The 16128-nt window shown below is 36.2% G+C and overlaps 3 protein-coding genes across 3 annotated transcripts; 1 reads left to right on the plus strand and 2 right to left on the minus strand.

Annotated features, from left to right (window-relative positions):
• Positions 1–11044: 11044 nt before the first annotated feature.
• Positions 11045–11859, minus strand: GCK72_018275 (uncharacterized protein; the record flags this gene model as incomplete). The annotated part of the gene is made up of 3 exons (XM_003114298.1): positions 11045–11176; positions 11370–11662; positions 11718–11859. 3 exons carry the CDS (start codon positions 11857–11859, stop codon positions 11045–11047), a joined length of 567 nt encoding a protein of 188 aa, XP_003114346.1.
• A 574-nt stretch (positions 11860–12433) lies between these two features.
• GCK72_018276 (uncharacterized protein) lies at positions 12434–14051 on the plus strand (the record flags this gene model as incomplete). Its single annotated transcript, XM_053732472.1, has 4 exons — positions 12434–12502; positions 12546–12971; positions 13017–13100; positions 13731–14051. 4 exons carry the CDS (start codon positions 12434–12436, stop codon positions 14049–14051), a joined length of 900 nt encoding a protein of 299 aa, XP_053581385.1.
• GCK72_018277 (uncharacterized protein) lies at positions 13779–14718 on the minus strand (the record flags this gene model as incomplete). The annotated part of the gene is made up of 3 exons (XM_053732473.1): positions 13779–13847; positions 13948–14088; positions 14587–14718. The coding sequence occupies 3 exons, from the start codon at positions 14716–14718 to the stop codon at positions 13779–13781; spliced, it is 342 nt and encodes a 113-aa protein (XP_053581386.1).
• Between the last annotated feature and the right edge of the window lie 1410 nt (positions 14719–16128).

The raw sequence follows: 16128 nt of genomic DNA on the forward strand, positions 1-16128 counted from the left end.
GAGAAATGAATTTCCAAATAAAAAATGAAAGAACTGGGGAAGTAAAGTAGTTAGGGGAGTGTCTGAGTCCAAATGATAATCCGTTTCGGAATTCCAGATTGCCTCGGGGTAACTACCGAATATTTTTGGAAGTCACGTAGTTTTGTAACAAAAAAATCATAAAAAGTTTCGCTCCCGGGTGGGCTCGAACCACCAACCTTTCGGTTAACAGCCGAACGCGCTGCCTATTGCGCCACGGAAGCACGGTTTTTCCGTTAGTTCTCACTGAATTCATGATTCTTGGCAAGTATGAGAGGTTTATACGATAAAGATGGTCAATGTTTCATGTAATGATGATAGAAAAGTACATAGAAAACTTACCGCCGATAGATGTGATGAGCGAATTTGGCGCGCGCGAACATTGTCTTCGTGGGTGATCTATCCTCGTAGTCTGACGGTTCGCCAGGTTTCAATCATAATTGAGACGCCGACTACTAAAAGGTTCAGATGATACGAGATTTTCAGAAAAATACAGCGAGTGAAACGAGGTAATTAAAATAGGAGTGGAGACGCTATTCAGTGAAAAATACATAGATAAACATGATAAAAAATAAAATTTGGTTGACTAATCCAGGTAAATTGAAATTGAGAGTTACTAAACTTGAAGCCGAGAAACAAAAATATAAAGGCTAGAGAGATGACTGCTAACAGCAAAGGTTAAGGACTTTTCAAAAGTTATTCTAAATTGTTTTTAACAACAAAAAAAATAAGAAAAGTTCAGAATTTTCAGATTTAGAAGAATCCTCGTTTTTGGTGTGAACAAAATAGAATACTTCTTCTCATCAAGACTCAAGTAAAAATGTTTTCATAAAATGGAATTCAGGTGGTTTTATCAATGATAAAGAATAGTATTTCCTTGATTGAGATCAAAAAGAGTAGGACTATGAACTGAATAGAAACTTCTAAAGATGCGCAACATGTTGCTCTTGGACTCGGATTGATTCTCCGGAAACAAGGTGAAGAAGTGGTTGAGTGGAGAGAGTGTGTAAGAAGAAGAGACATAGAGTATGTCGACTTCTCCGAAGGATTGGGTTTCAATATCAGAAGAAAAGTTGGGGGAGTCACTCACCAGACTTCTCGATATTGTGGGAAATTTAGTACATTGGTTTATACATTGATGCTTGAAACAATTCAAGTTGGAATGAGGTCAAGAAATGAAATTTCATTTAAAAAGTTTGATGGGTTCCGCTACAGTAGTTTCGTTTCTGAAAAAAACTTTCGAAAAGTTGAGAACACAGCTAAACTAATTTTGTGGTCCAAAAGTGCAAAGTGGTAATGTTCGTTTTGAAAATCGAAAATGACCGAGAAGGTATTTAAAAGGACACTTTTGGAAACTCTTTTCAAAACGACAACAAATTGGAACATGACGGGAAGAAGAGAAGAATAAGTGGGAGAAAGAGAAAAAGAGATAATCTATTGAAGGAATTGGAGGGATAATTGTGTTCGATGTGTCTAGAGGGAAAAGGTGTTCATCGAGCAAAATATTATTGAGTCGTTGAACGTTCAACGACTTTTATTCGAGTTTCTCAGTCAAGTTGAGTTCGAAATTCAGAAGAAAATTGCTGTGAAAATACTGATTCATAATAAACGTTTTCCCTGATTTCCAAAAAAGCAAGACTGCTGAAGTCTTCTAAATGTAACATTTTCAGCCGTTTTGTTTCTAAATGATACTGCTTGATCATTAGAATTTGAAACCAAGATTCGTCTAAATTTGAAAGATTCACTACTTGAAATTAGTATTATTAATTTGAGATGATCAAAACTAAATTAGTTATTTGAAAAATAACAGAATAGTTCTGGTCTTGATATAAGAAGAGTAGAATTTCAAAAGTTTGCGATTTTCGTGAAAAAAAACAGTAATTTACGTTAAAATGTGTAGTTTTATACACTTTTAGACAATGATGCTTCTCGGTGCTGGAATTACGGATAAAACTACAGTTTTTAAAACGCTTCTATTATATTTTGCAGAAAAACTGTAATTTGTTTTTTTAAACTATTGCTCTAGCACATAAACTATTTGTTTTTCGGACAAGACAACATTCTTTACTTTCGTTTTCCAGAGTTACCCAAAAAAGAAAAACGGATAGAAATATGAATTTTAAGGCGTTCATCCTTTCTCTCTATTTCGTTCTTTTTTCAATTCATATCCAGCTTTTCTCTCTCATATCTCGGACACTTTTTCAACGGAATTTCGGTCTTCGAAGGCGCCGCCAGTCCTCTCTCAGTCAAAATGTGAATAATTGAGTGAACTGAGAGCGGTGATGCGTCGTCCAGAAGATGTCAAATGATGACGTCGAAATGGAGGAAATGAATATAAAAACTAAAAGACATACTAACAAAACTACAAAAAATACGAAAATTACGAGTTTTAGTACTAGGATTAATTGAGAACGAAAGTCGAATGACCGATCAAAAAACTAATGAAGAGATTGAAAGTGTTACTCTCTAACATAACAAAAACAATGGAATGTCTCAGGTGACGTAACAAATAGGAGGTCCAATCACAAGCCTAGTGGCGACATTTTGATAAAATCATAGTTGTGTCCAGTGGTGATAAGCCACATCATGAGAAAAGAGATAGAAACAAGGCAACGGGTGTCTATAAAACAGATGGATGTCGCGGAAAATGTTCCGCCAGTTGTTGCTCGGAAAATAAGAGATTTGGAGATTTAGAATTGATGCAGATCATATTATGATTTTTCGTGGAAAAAATAGATTGCAATCAGGGTTTTTCATGATTGAGAAACTGGGAACAATTTCCGTTTTCTGGGATGTTTATCTTTTCTAAATTTTAAATAAATTTAAAAAAAACTTAAACTCGAACGGTTGTTTTTTGTTAGAGATAATTGATTGGCATTTAAAAGGTAGACATGTATAAATTAAAAATAGGTTTTATGACTATTCCAGAAGTTGAGTTTTCTCATTGATAATTTGAAAAGTTTTAGAAAGTTTAAGACGCACTCTCTGACTCGTTCGATCACCCGTAGGCACACGAAAAAAGTTGACCATCTCCGATTTGCCTATAATTTTGATCAAAGATAGTATCAAGTGTTCTCAGCAAATTGGGGTACTTTTTGTCCGGGTCCGTCACCTGGGTACCTAGGAAAATCAAAAAATCGATATTTTTCGAAAATTTTTCCTAAAGTAGTTAGGTATGAAATCTCAACGGGAAGTTATTGCAGACACTATTTTAAGCATTTTTTGTGTTCAAAAGAAAAATCCAGCTCAACACCTTCATTGTGAAATTTTTCAAAATGTGTGAATTTTTCGGGTTTTTTCCATGAAATCGTTTTTATCTCGGCAGTGACACGAGAAGACATTATTTTTTATTTCAAATTCGGATTCTACATAAAATTTGGTATCGGAAACATGCTGTCCCTACTCGTAACTCTAGATCCCAAGAACGGTTTTTTGGGGAAGTATGAGAAAAACTGCGATTTCAATTTTCAAGCTCTTCCAGGAAATTGTTTTTGATGTTTTGAAATTAGTTTTTTTTTGAGTTTTTTTATTCAATCATGGCATTTTTATTCATTTTCGGTACAAGTTTCGATCATACCACAAAAAAATTTTCAAAAAAGTTGAATTCTCTGATTTTTTGAAAATTTTCTCCCAAATTGAATCATTCCGACTGAAATGTTAAGGATAGCTTTATAAAATAAAGAGAATATAACTGGAAAATTCTTGAGGTTCATAAAAAACTTGAACCCAACTGTCGGGTCACCTGCTACTTACGCTTTCCAGGTGAAATTCAGCGAAATTTCCAACTTGGGAAGTTGGTGCAACTGTACTTCATACTTGCAACGTTATTTGACAGAGAATTAGGATGAATATGACAGGAACAGTGAGAAAACTGCAAAAACTGATAGATTCAGCAAGATTTCCAAAAAAACTTTCAAAGTTTTTTCCTGATATCCATAAAAAGGTCTGACCATTGAACACTTACGAGTCCTAATTTTTTCAAGTTTTTTTTTTGGAAATCTTGCAGAATCTATCAGTTTTTGCAGTTTTCTCACTGTTCCTGTCATATTCATCCTAATTCTCTGTCAAATAACGTTGCAAGTATGAAGTACAGTTGCACCAACTTCCCAAGTTGGAAATTTCGCTGAATTTCACCTGGAAAGCGTAAGTAGCAGGTGACCCGACAGTTGGGTTCAAGTTTTTTTATGAACCTCAAGAATTTTCCAGTTATATTCTCTTTATTTTATAAAGCTATCCTTAACATTTCAGTCGGAATGATTCAATTTGGGAGAAAATTTTCAAAAATCAGAGAATTCAACTTTTTTGAAAATTTTTTTGTGGTATGATCGAAAATTGTACCGAAAATGAATAAAAATGCCATGATTGAATAAAAAAACTCAAAAAACCATAATTTCAAAACATCAAAAACAATTTCCTGGAAGAGCTTGAAAATTGAAATCGCAGTTTTTCTCATACTTCCCCAAAAAACCGTTCTTGGGATCTAGAGTTACGAGTAGGGACAGCATGTTTCCGATACCAAATTTTATGTAGAATCCGAATTTGAAATAAAAAATAATGTCTTCTCGTGTCACTGCCGAGATAAAAACGATTTCATGGAAAAAACCCGAAAAATTCACACATTTTGAAAAATTTCACAATGAAGGTGTTGAGCTGGATTTTTCTTTTGAACACAAAAAATTTTTAAAATAGTGTCTGCAATAACTTCCCGTTGAGATTTCATACCTAACTACTTTAGGAAAAATTTTCGAAAAATATCGATTTTTTGATTTTCCTAGGTACCCAGGTGACGGACCCGGCCAAAAAGTACCCCAATTTGCTGAGAACACTTGATACTATCATTGATCAAAATTATAGGCAAATCGGAGATGGTCAACTTTTTTCGTGTGCCTACGGTCAGTTGATCGATGCTCGATTGACTCAGAGAGTGTGTCTTAAACTCTCTGAAGATTAATCTGAAGTTTCTCAAACAAAAAACAATGTTGAGCTGAAAGTTCAAAAATCCGATGGAACAAGATGATATTAATTACAACTTGATGATATAGTCATTGAAAAGTCAGTTTTGACAAGAGAGTGTCTCGAATGAAAAATAGAAACAAAAAGTGGTTGCAGGCTTCGCTGCTTTCATTGTGATGGTGGTGGTTGGCGGGTCCTGGGCGCAAAGTGCGTGCCAATAGTTTATTCATAACTATACCGCCTGTTTCGTTTCGTTCATCACACTCAACTTCTACTCGCTTCTTCTTTTTCCAGCGCTTCCCCCATTTTTTGACATTGTGTAAGTACTCATAAATGGTGTGAGCAAATGCTCTCAGGCGGAATCAAATTACTGTTCAAAATAGTTTCAAGAATAGTTGTGACAAGGATTCGAATCAATCAAAACAAAAATATCGATAAACATTGTAGAAAAAAACGGAAAAATAATGTTCGGGCGACATATAAATGTCCGGATTAAATTGTCAAAACTCTCTTTCCAAAAGAGGCGCGCGGCGGCACCCCGACCCAAAACTTTTTGGAGTCGGGTTGTTCGAAACGGACACAGAAATAGTAAACTGATTATTGAATAAGCGGGAAACGACAAACGAAGAGTCGTCACAAAAAAGGACAAGATCTGAGAAAAGAAGAAGGAAGGACTTACTCTTCAAGACGAGTTGACCTAGCCGTGTGCATCGAATTTCGGTTCGAAAAGTCCGATTCGCGGTAGCTTTGTGGTAGAGATCTGAAATAGGATAATTTATTTTTAAGATCTAGATTCTTTTGATGATTTTTCTATACCACTTTAGCTTTAACTTCCTTTAGTATCTTACGGTTTTTAATCCACGATTCTTGATTAATGCTACATGTTTCTGTATCCAACTATAGAATTGCCTTCTACTTATTGGCTTCTGGGTGCAACTATTCACACAGAAACAGTTTCTTCTACATTAAACCATTAATATTTTCCTCAAACTCACTCATAGTGGTGTGCAATAAGATTCGGCATGAGCAGGTGAGTCAAATAGCGACTCATATAGCTCATGGCGCGCCTTTCAGCGCAACAGAGATGGGGCTATATTTCTCTCACCAGGAGTACCAGCAATGTGTCCAAAAAATGCTCACGGGGGCTCTATTACATCCTTGTCTCTTCTTCATTCATCTCGTCTTTCGCCTATTTTATGTTATTATTTATTCGTCGCCACCGATGGACAGCATAACCGCCCTCTGTTCTATCTATTACTACGCGTGTGGTGGAAATAAGGAGAATGACTTTGGATGGAATGAGTTTTTGGAAATTCGAAAAATTGGAGGCTAATAAAATTCAGGAAATGATAATTGAGGCTGGGAGATTTCAGTATGTACAGACCCACATCAAGAAATGTTTGGATCTACTCCAGGCTTTTTTTTAAATTGCCTATCTGTTTTTCGGATAGAATTTAAGTCATCCCTAATCTGAAAATCAAAATCTCACGGTGGAATAGGTGGTGGTGTGATGAATGTTCCTATTAGCGGCTGCTTCATCGTTCCGCTCCGACTTGTAGATGGTACCGCCACAAACTGCTTCATGTCGATTGATGAAAACTAGGTACTAGAATAAGGAATTATGAGAACTTATATTGAAAGACTGGAACTCACTTTCAACCGCTATCCACCGGTAGTTTCATCCAGATTGAGAAGATGATGGGGATGAGGTGGATCGTAATCTGAAAGTTGAAGATTATCACAAGAGTAAAGGAGAAGAAGAGAATTGTGGATCTTCATTTTGCTGAGGTAATAGTAAACTTTATAAAAACAGAAATAAAATAATCATGGTGGAGGAAAATGAAGGAGGAGGGGAAGTTGTTAACGTAAATTAAACTTTCAGGTTCCGCTCAATTAAAAGTTCGTTCATCATTCGGAATTCCACAAAAACAAAAACCAATTGAAAATCGAGAAGTTAAAAAAGAGCATCTGAATAATCACAGTAAACAAACTATCTGAACAAGCTATAAGTGCATTTTGTGTCATTCTAAAATTAAAAACAGAAAACTATTAATTTTATAGTTGAATACTTCAAAGGTATAATTAAACTTCATTTCCAGTTGGCTTCACATCAGACAAAGATCATATATTCTTCGGATGCTCCATGATCTCAAACGTCAAAGAATCCGAGAATTCGATTAATAACACTTCACTACAGACTGAAGAAAAAATGCAGGAAACAAGAAGAAGAGATACATTTGCGTAAGAATTCATTGGAATATTGAAAATAATAAAACAAAACAGATTGAAAAAGAGAAAGAAAGAAGACGTCGTTGTTGGGAGAAGGAGAAAAAAGACAAGGCCGACATACGTGTGCATGCAAGTGAGATCTAGATCTTGCGCTCCAAAAGAGATAGAGATACGTGAACTCTCAATAAGAAGTATGAACTTTTCTGGTCCTTATGCCACGATGACATGTCTATGACACTCTGAACTCTCCACTCAAGTCTCTTCTATCTAACTAATTGTCTCCAGACTTTTCAAAAGTATTATTTCATTTTAATTGTATTATTTTAGTGGAATGATGATGAGTAGAAGAAAGAAAGAAGAAGAAGAAGGCAGTGACACAAAAAGAAAATGAGAGTTTGAAGTTTTGAAGAGCACTCGACGAATGTCGTTTCAGAATTATTTTCAAATCAGAAACACACAAAAAAAAACAAAAAGAAAAACAGGAAAGAGTAAAAGAAGAGGAAGGCTTACACCCATAAATCGAGATACTACTATGTATATATGACTACCTGAGGAAGTTGACGCCACCCGTCAGAGAGCACCATTTGTCATTGAGAACCACCTGAAGGTTGGTAAGGGTCTCGACCACTAGTAGTTTTTCAAGTTTTTGCAGGTTTTCAGGAAGGTCTCACCCTCTAGGAAAAAATTGCTCACAAATCGCGAAAAGCGATGACGAGAAAGACAAAAGAAGGTAGCTGATGACAGAAAGGTAAACATACTATACACTTATTCAGGGAAAGGATAATTCAGTGTTCTCCAATGGCAATCAAACATGCACCACGATTCTCTTTCTTAAGTTCCCAAATTCGTTTGTTTACCAGAGGGGATACCATAGATGTCTAGTCGAAAATAATGAGGAAAGCAGATGAATGAGAAACAAGGTGTTCTGATTCAGATTATGGTTAAAACCTGATTCAATTGGAAGTTTTTCGAAGCGAGGCTTGATTTTAGTTCAGTTTTACGTATATCACAAAATTCACAAAATGATCACAAAATTAGTCGTAGTTGCTACGGGCAGAGAAAAACCTTTGAAAATTCACCTGTTTGGTCCAATTCGCAATCGAAATTTACCAGATAAAGTTTGAATGCTTATTATATTTATAGGTGTTTCATATACTTTCAGTTGCTATCCCAAAACTGATTCAGATGTTCTGCTCTGGTTTTTTCGAAATTAAAACAAAGATTCCTCCGAAATGATTCACTAGTGGTCAGCCAACCCTAAACTTCCTACAGTACACTATTAATTCAGTTTCGTCAATTTCAGTTCTGTCCGTTGATTAACAAAAAATTGATTTTATTAACGGGGTTTACAATAAAAGTACCATGGAACACAAGAAAATATAACCGATTCGTTTTTTAACCTCGATCTTCAATCAAAAATATAATGTCGAAAACTGAGATTCCACTTTGAGTAATGTTCTCCATAGTTCTCTGCAGCATGAAACAAGATCAGTATAACATAATACTTCAACGTTGCTAGGGGATAAATCAAACACCAATTCGATTATGATAACTTTTCCGGTTCGAAAGTTTTGTTCTTTTTATAGAAATTGTGCTCCAACTTCCGTAGTACAGAAAAAGAACACAAAAATAAATAAATATTCTGAAGAATAAAAAAACCAAGGTATCCGGTATATGACGTCCCCGCATAAAGGTGTACTGGCTCTAGTGGGGGTGCGTCTGTCTGTCATTTCACCACAATTACGTCTCCGGACTCTTCAGAAGAAGAAGAAGAAGGTGCTCACTCTGTTTGTGTGTAGAAAGAAGGAGCTCTGGCTATTTCTTTCTTTTTTCTAAAGGCCCATGACCTATTATTTGTGGGTGAAGGTGGTGGTAGTGTTGGGCTTCACACATACACCGCGGCGCAAAAATTGGTCCAAATTTGCGAATTATTGAGAAAAGAGTTGAGAGATTTAGAAAAAGAAGTAGAGAGTAAAGATTGGTCAGAAGTTTTTGAATCAACAATTTCGGAAAAGTGAATTCCAGGGATCGATTGTAGGAATGATCATTCAGAAGTCATCACAAGGTAACTTCTCCGTTAGAATGAAGGTGAAGGTGCCAGCATTATCGAAAAATGGTTCAGTGAAAAAAAAAAACGTAAAAGAATAACATAAATCACAAATTTCGGTCTTGAACAGTTCGGTTACTGTAGATTTGAAGAGCGGATATGGAATTTATCAGTGAACTGCATTCAGGAGAGTTGAAGAACTTATTTGTTTTCAGAGGTTTTTATACCTTTCAGCAAAAAATTGAATTATTTTGGTATGTTCTTTTATCAAACTGAAACCAGAGGGTCCTTATGAAATCAAAACCTGAACCTCATCCAAGAAATGCAAAGTGCTACTTTCGATATAAAACTTCAAAAATAATCAGGTCAACAAATTTCATGAGATTGTTCACCTTATGAGACAAAAGTACTCGAATCCATCTGCTCCTCTTTTCGCTATTATCTATCGCTTGCTTCCAACATGTGGATCTCGACGGAAATTCGAGCTGCCGTCTCTTCCAACGCCCCGGAGACCGCAAGAGGCACAATGATGATGATGAAAATGTTGAAAATTGTCTGCTCTTCGTCCTGGATGATTCTCTTTTATTTTTTATTAGTGCTCTCTTAGAAGAGTCGACCGACGTTAGAAGGGTCTCCGCGACCGCCGAGATCACCGATTTGTGAACAAAACATATGATGGATGAATTGGTTGAGTGATGGATACAAATCAGAGAGAAAAGGTGTAAAAGTTATTCTAGCTTGACGGGAATTTAGCTTTCCATTTTTCGAAATGACTTATCTTTCATGATAAAAATTCAAGGGAATTCAAATTTCGGCAAAAAGATAATTCTGAAATTGAGTTGATTCATAAATATCTAATTTGACAATTCTTTAAGATCAGATTCCAAAAGAATTATCTCAATGGTTTATCAAGATGTCCGATAACTATAAAAAATCGAAAAATTTCAGGAATACATCAAAATAAAACTTGGTGAACGAGCCCAACACTAATAGACAATTAGTGTAAGAAAGCTCATCGCCTCGAAAACCACAAAATGTTTGGAAGATGCCAATATGACACAAATGAGCTTCAACTGGCTCGGAGAACTTCTTTCACTCATCATCAGTCGTCAAAATCCATGGCCATGACAACCCCGAACTCCTCCTTTTTGTCTTCTTCTTCTCCGATTTTTCGTCATTCGAGTAGTCAATTTGAGATGGATACGTACATTTGTTGCTAGGGAAAGTGCTCGGAGAGCGGACGTCTCAGACAGTGAATAATAAAATGAAAAATGAAGAAGTTGGTAGTCTAAACTTAGACACTAAAGTAAGCTAAATAAAAAATGAAGTGGTCAGAGAATCTTTGAGAGAGATTGAACACATCCAGGGACCGGTGGAGTGGAGTGTGAACATCGCGTGTGGACCAGAGAGACGAAAAAAAACAGAGAAGAAAAAGCTCCGGGTAAATGACAGGGTGTCTTGACGTCCCCGCACCTGGCAAATCGAGACGACGACCTCGAAGCGAAATGAGAAATCGGAGAGGGGAACTAAGGAAAAAGCTCATTAGAAGTGCTCATCGAGGCAGAAAATCTGAACTAGGAACTATATGATTATAATTTTTGTTAAAATTCGATTAACAAAAGATCAATTCTATTTTTGATAACTATTCTTTTATTAGGGTATATGGAATTAATGGGGAAAGGGATAAGAGCAACAGACAAATGAGGATCCGTGAGGAGTGGGATGTCTAAACTAAACAGTTTTGGGGAAAAACAAAAAGAGTTAAGAAAAAATAATACGTTGGAAACAATAAAATAATTACTCCAAGTCGTCGGTATCATCGATGAGCTCTTGAATTTGTGCTGGTGGTGGTCCGTCTCCGAGGTATTGCACCATTGGTGGCTCATTTTCGGCTTCATCAGCTCTACTTCCGAACAAATCCGCCAGACGCTGAAAACCGATTCATTTTTTCGAACTGTTACTGATAATTGACCCGTTTCTAAAAAAAATCAAAAAGGTAAGGAACCTGTTCTAGAGTTTTTCATATATCTGGATTATTAAATTGGTAATTTGACAAATTGAAAGGACGCTTCTCCAATTTTAATGAGCTAAAACTCATATTGATAAAAAAACAAATGCTCACTTCACGGGTTGACGGCAACTGTTGGACAACAGCGCGGAATTGTTCTTCCGACAGTGTTTGTTGGAAGATTGACAAAAGCTGCTGGGATTCTCCGCAGAGCATGACCGCGTTGGCAATGTGAACGGCTCCCTCTTCAACATTTCCAGCGGCCATTAACTCTTCTCCGAGTTGAACTTCTTGCAAGAAGAATCGCTGCATTTGAGATGGATCAGATACGTCTGGAAGAACTTCAGCACCTCCAGCAACTGGACGACGAACAGCCATTCCACCGGCACCAGCTTGTGTGCGTCTCTCTGAAACAATAACGATTTTATTTTATTAAAAAAAACCGAAAAGTTGTGCACTCACTTTGCCGAATCTTATCCTTGTAGTCCGGAGCATTGATTCGCTTATGATCGAAGTAGATACAATATCCGAGGAATGCAGCACCGGCAACTCCGGCTGCTAAGACAACATTCGACTTGTTGAGACCGAAAATTGTGTCGGTCATTATCTGAAAAAAAAGAATAATAAATCAATTTAATAAAGTTGGGAATATGAAAAAAAAAAAGAGAATTTTTATGAACATACTATTTGCATCACAATTTTGGTAATTTCGCACAATTTTGAGGTAAACAGTGATATAAATTAGGTTTAATCAATAGACTTCAATTTTTAGAATATCTTATAAGATGAAAATCTGAAATAAAAACGAGGGAGAAGCTAGAAATTTGATAAAGCATTAATTTTTGCGAGATTGGCGAAATGCGCAAAGCGGAAGCCGAAAACCACGCCAACCAATTCTTTGCGCACTTTCTGTGTCAAAAACGCGCGCAGTTTAAATAAAGATTTTCGAGAGTACATAGTGTACTTTCGAGGCTTCCGAGATCTAGATATAGAAAATTCATATGAAAATCATGGTAATTTTGAAATTTTTTTAGAAGCTTTTTACCTTTTTCGGCTTTTTATAAGGCGATCAATGCGTGGCCTCTGCGTGAATGAATTATTCTGATTTATTGATGAAAGGTAGCAAAAATCTGATTATTTGAAGTTTTTTTTAAAACGAAAGACACATAAAGTAAACAATGAAAATGTTAATTTTGTTTCCAATTGTTCTTCTATTAGATCAAGTTCATCTCAAATCACCTGAATCAGTAAGTTCCTCAGGGAAGAGTACTGTAATTATAGAATATTCAGATTCGCTGCCCAGTTATATCTCGAACTCGCCAAAAAGAATTTCGTATTCTTCAATACGAAGAGTGCAGCAACATCACTTTAAAAGCGTGTTTCCAGCAGGTTCTTCTCACTGAAATTGTCGAACTTGAACATGTTTCGTTTCTCTTCTCATCGGGATGTGCTTCTCAAAAAGATCTCAAAAAGTTCAATCTGACTGAATCTAAGTTTCGAAAATTGTGTAAAGAATCAGGAACGAAGAGATGCAAACACATTTACCAGGAAGATTATGTATATGAAGGAACGTTCTGTTGTGAAACTGATGCCGATCAAATGTTTTCATCGTGGTTGTGGAATGTCTTTTTTGGAAAAAGTGAGGAGATGACCGAGTTGTTAGAGAGTACTGTGAAGTTTTTGCAAAGGAAACTGGAAGGAAAAAGCGATGAACACGTTGGTTTCAGAATTCATAGTTGCGAGTTATCGTTTCACTTTCAGAAAGATTCGAGATTTGTTTATATTATTGGACCGTTTTTTGTCACTGGTCTTTTCACAGCGTTGTCACTTCTACAGTACTACCACGTAAACGACGGAATACTTTCTTGATCTCGAAGTGATGTTCTATTCTTTGGCAATAATAAACATTTCACCTCATTGAATTCCTTATTCTTCTTCTTTTTTTCTTCTCACCTCAATTCTCATATAACTTTTTTCCAATTCCTTGTTCCTTTCGTCCTTTCTTCCAGTTTCAATGCGAAATAACTCAACTTTTCATTCTTTTCAGTTCTCCTTTTGCTCGTTTTCATTTGTGTTTAGTGACTAACAAAAACTAAACAGATGTTTGGCGAAACGAGTCCGAATTTCACACTGTTTGCTCAATTGATTTTTGTGGTTGGCGCGTGTCGGCTGGCAGCGGGGGAGCTCATATAGCCATTGTGACCTGGCTCCTGTTTCCATTAAAAGTTTGTCGATCCATTCTCTTTTACATTTTTTTCAAGCTTTATTTCGTTGTAATGTCGTTCGTTTCGCACCTACAGAGTTGGTTGCACCGGTTACTGTGCCATGAGATATATCTCGGAGAGTTCAGGAAGGGAAGAGCGGAATCAGAGACTAATTTTGAGAAAGTAGTCTTAGAAGAAGAGAGAGAGAGAGGGGACATTACTGTATTAAAATAACTTTTGGAGTAAGTATACAAAAGTACAAAGATGGAAGAGTTATGCTGAGTATGGTGGGACGATTTGGAATGTGTTGAGAAGTAGTTTAGTTGGTGAGCCAGATGATGAGAATTCCGATGATGAGGAAGGCGATGAGTCCGAGAAGGATCATCATCTGAAAAAATCGTTGTTGATTTGTTTTCTCAAACCTCTAGATCTACTAGAATCGCTTAGGCCTAGTAACAATTATCTGAATTTACTCTATAGAAACTTACACGCATGTTCTGCCACCAGTACTTCTGACGAAGAGTACGAGACGATTGTTGGAATTGAGATGCTCCGTTCTGGAGAGCATCAGCACGATGATCCAGAGAGTTGAGTTGAGCTTCACGCTCCATCACCTTGTTCACATTATTCTGAAATTAGAAGTCGTTCTGCATAAGCTTTCATTTTCATTAGACAAACACCTCTTCAATTCAAAATTTCTGCGTCTCATGTTCTCCTTTTCCTTTACTGTTTACTTAACACCTTGAAGAATCCCTCTGCTTGATAGGGCCGCGAAAAGGCGAAAGAAGAATTCAAAATAGTACAAAACATTCCACGAATCAATTTCCCCGTAGTGATAAGTGTTCAATCAAGATTATTTTGGAACCAGGACCAGACATGTTTATGAGATAATAAAAAATAATAAGTTGTCTGGGAATTTTAAGGACAGAAATAGGTGATTTGAGTTTTGATTAAGTTCCTGATACTTTCAGATTTTTGATTTCATTGAATTCGAAATTCAAAAATTCAAAAACTCTAACGTCATCCAGATTCAGATTTAGATAAAACTTCCAGAATTTCAAAAAAAAGGTTCTGAAAGTTCTTAGCTATAACTATTGTTTGTAAATGATCAATATTCTCAAACTTACTCTCATCACATCGATGACATCATTGACTTGGGCTTGAGCCATTTGCATGCGTTTCGAGTTATAAGTTCCTCCTGTCGAAACATCACCAGCTCCCGATTCAACATCTCTTTCTCCTTGATTGTTCGAAGACATTTCGAGATTTTCTCTGCAAATCAGTTTTTTTTCAGACGAAACGAGTTTTCAATCATGATGAGAAGCAATAATGATAACGAAGGAGAAGAAAATGGAAACAATTTTCTGATGGTACCAGTAAGCCGTCCACTTCATCTGGATACCATATTACTGCCATCTCGACCAACATCTCCATACCAAATGGTGAGATACTCAAAGAAAAGGGGCGTGGCCTATTGGGAGCACCAATCTAAGGAAAGGGGGGGGGGAGGGTTCATCTAGGCTAATTTTATCTTAAAAAATAACACAACATGTAGAAAAATACAAAAATTTGTTGTTGTTTTGCCCTCTCATCTCTTAGTTTTTTGGCTACGCTTTGAAATACAAACATTTGAAAACATAGGTGACACATACAATAAAAAAGGAGAAAAAGAAACAGAATGGAAGAAAAAAAGAACAAGAAGAAAGCGATATAACATCATTCAGTCAGTTTATATACGTCTTCTGAGAAGCTCTTTCGTCGATTTTTGTAAGTTTTTTGATCTAGACTTATATTTGAAAAATGATTGTCACTGTGTACGAATGATCGTCATCATTACTAATTGACATTCTGATCAAAGAAGTAATCATTTATGAATTTAAAATCTCGAGCTATCCCTTTGCGAATGCTTATGACGTTGATATGGGTCACGTCTCCCCAATCAGACAACATTTATTTTTGTTCTTCTTTCGAATATTTCTCATTTAGAAAATTGGAATCAGAATGCAAACATTCTGTCTTAAATTAGAAAAAAGAGCGAAGAACTCGCCGTGATTACTTTCTCTTGGAATGGAAACATAGGAAACGATTGTTAATTTCAATCAGAATGAATCGGAGACTTCTCCGGGATATTAGACTCTTGGTATCCTGTTCTGGGAATAAAAATTGAACTTTTGAGAAGGTTTTATCTAGCTTTTAATTCGTCTAAAATTTCTATCAGTTTCGAATTTTAGCTAATTTTAATTCAACAAAAAACTACGAAATCTGGAAAAGAAACCGAAACATTCCACTAGACTTCATTTTTTCTGCCTTCATGTTTCTCATTCTATTTCATCCACTACTCTTGATTTATGACGTGGCAACCAACCATTCAGCAACAGAAATGAAGTGCATGATGTATTGTAGAGAGAAAAAACTGACATCTAGTACAAAAAGATGATGAATAAGATGAAGTGACGTGGCGTTCAGAATGGATGATGTAAGGAAATTGAATGAATTAACTAGAAAAAAGTGGATCATGTTTGGTTAAAAGACCACCACACGAACCTGAATTTTTAATAAGAAATTGTCTTTCTGTGCAAGAAAGAAGCTTCTTCGCTCTCTTATCAATCATATTTTTCAGTTGTCTCATGACTTGTGCTCTTTTCTAGAGAAACATCAACTCGGGTTCG

The sequence above is a fragment of the Caenorhabditis remanei genome, chromosome V (genome assembly GCF_010183535.1).
Source record: "Caenorhabditis remanei strain PX506 chromosome V, whole genome shotgun sequence".
Taxonomy (NCBI): domain Eukaryota; kingdom Metazoa; phylum Nematoda; class Chromadorea; order Rhabditida; family Rhabditidae; genus Caenorhabditis; species Caenorhabditis remanei.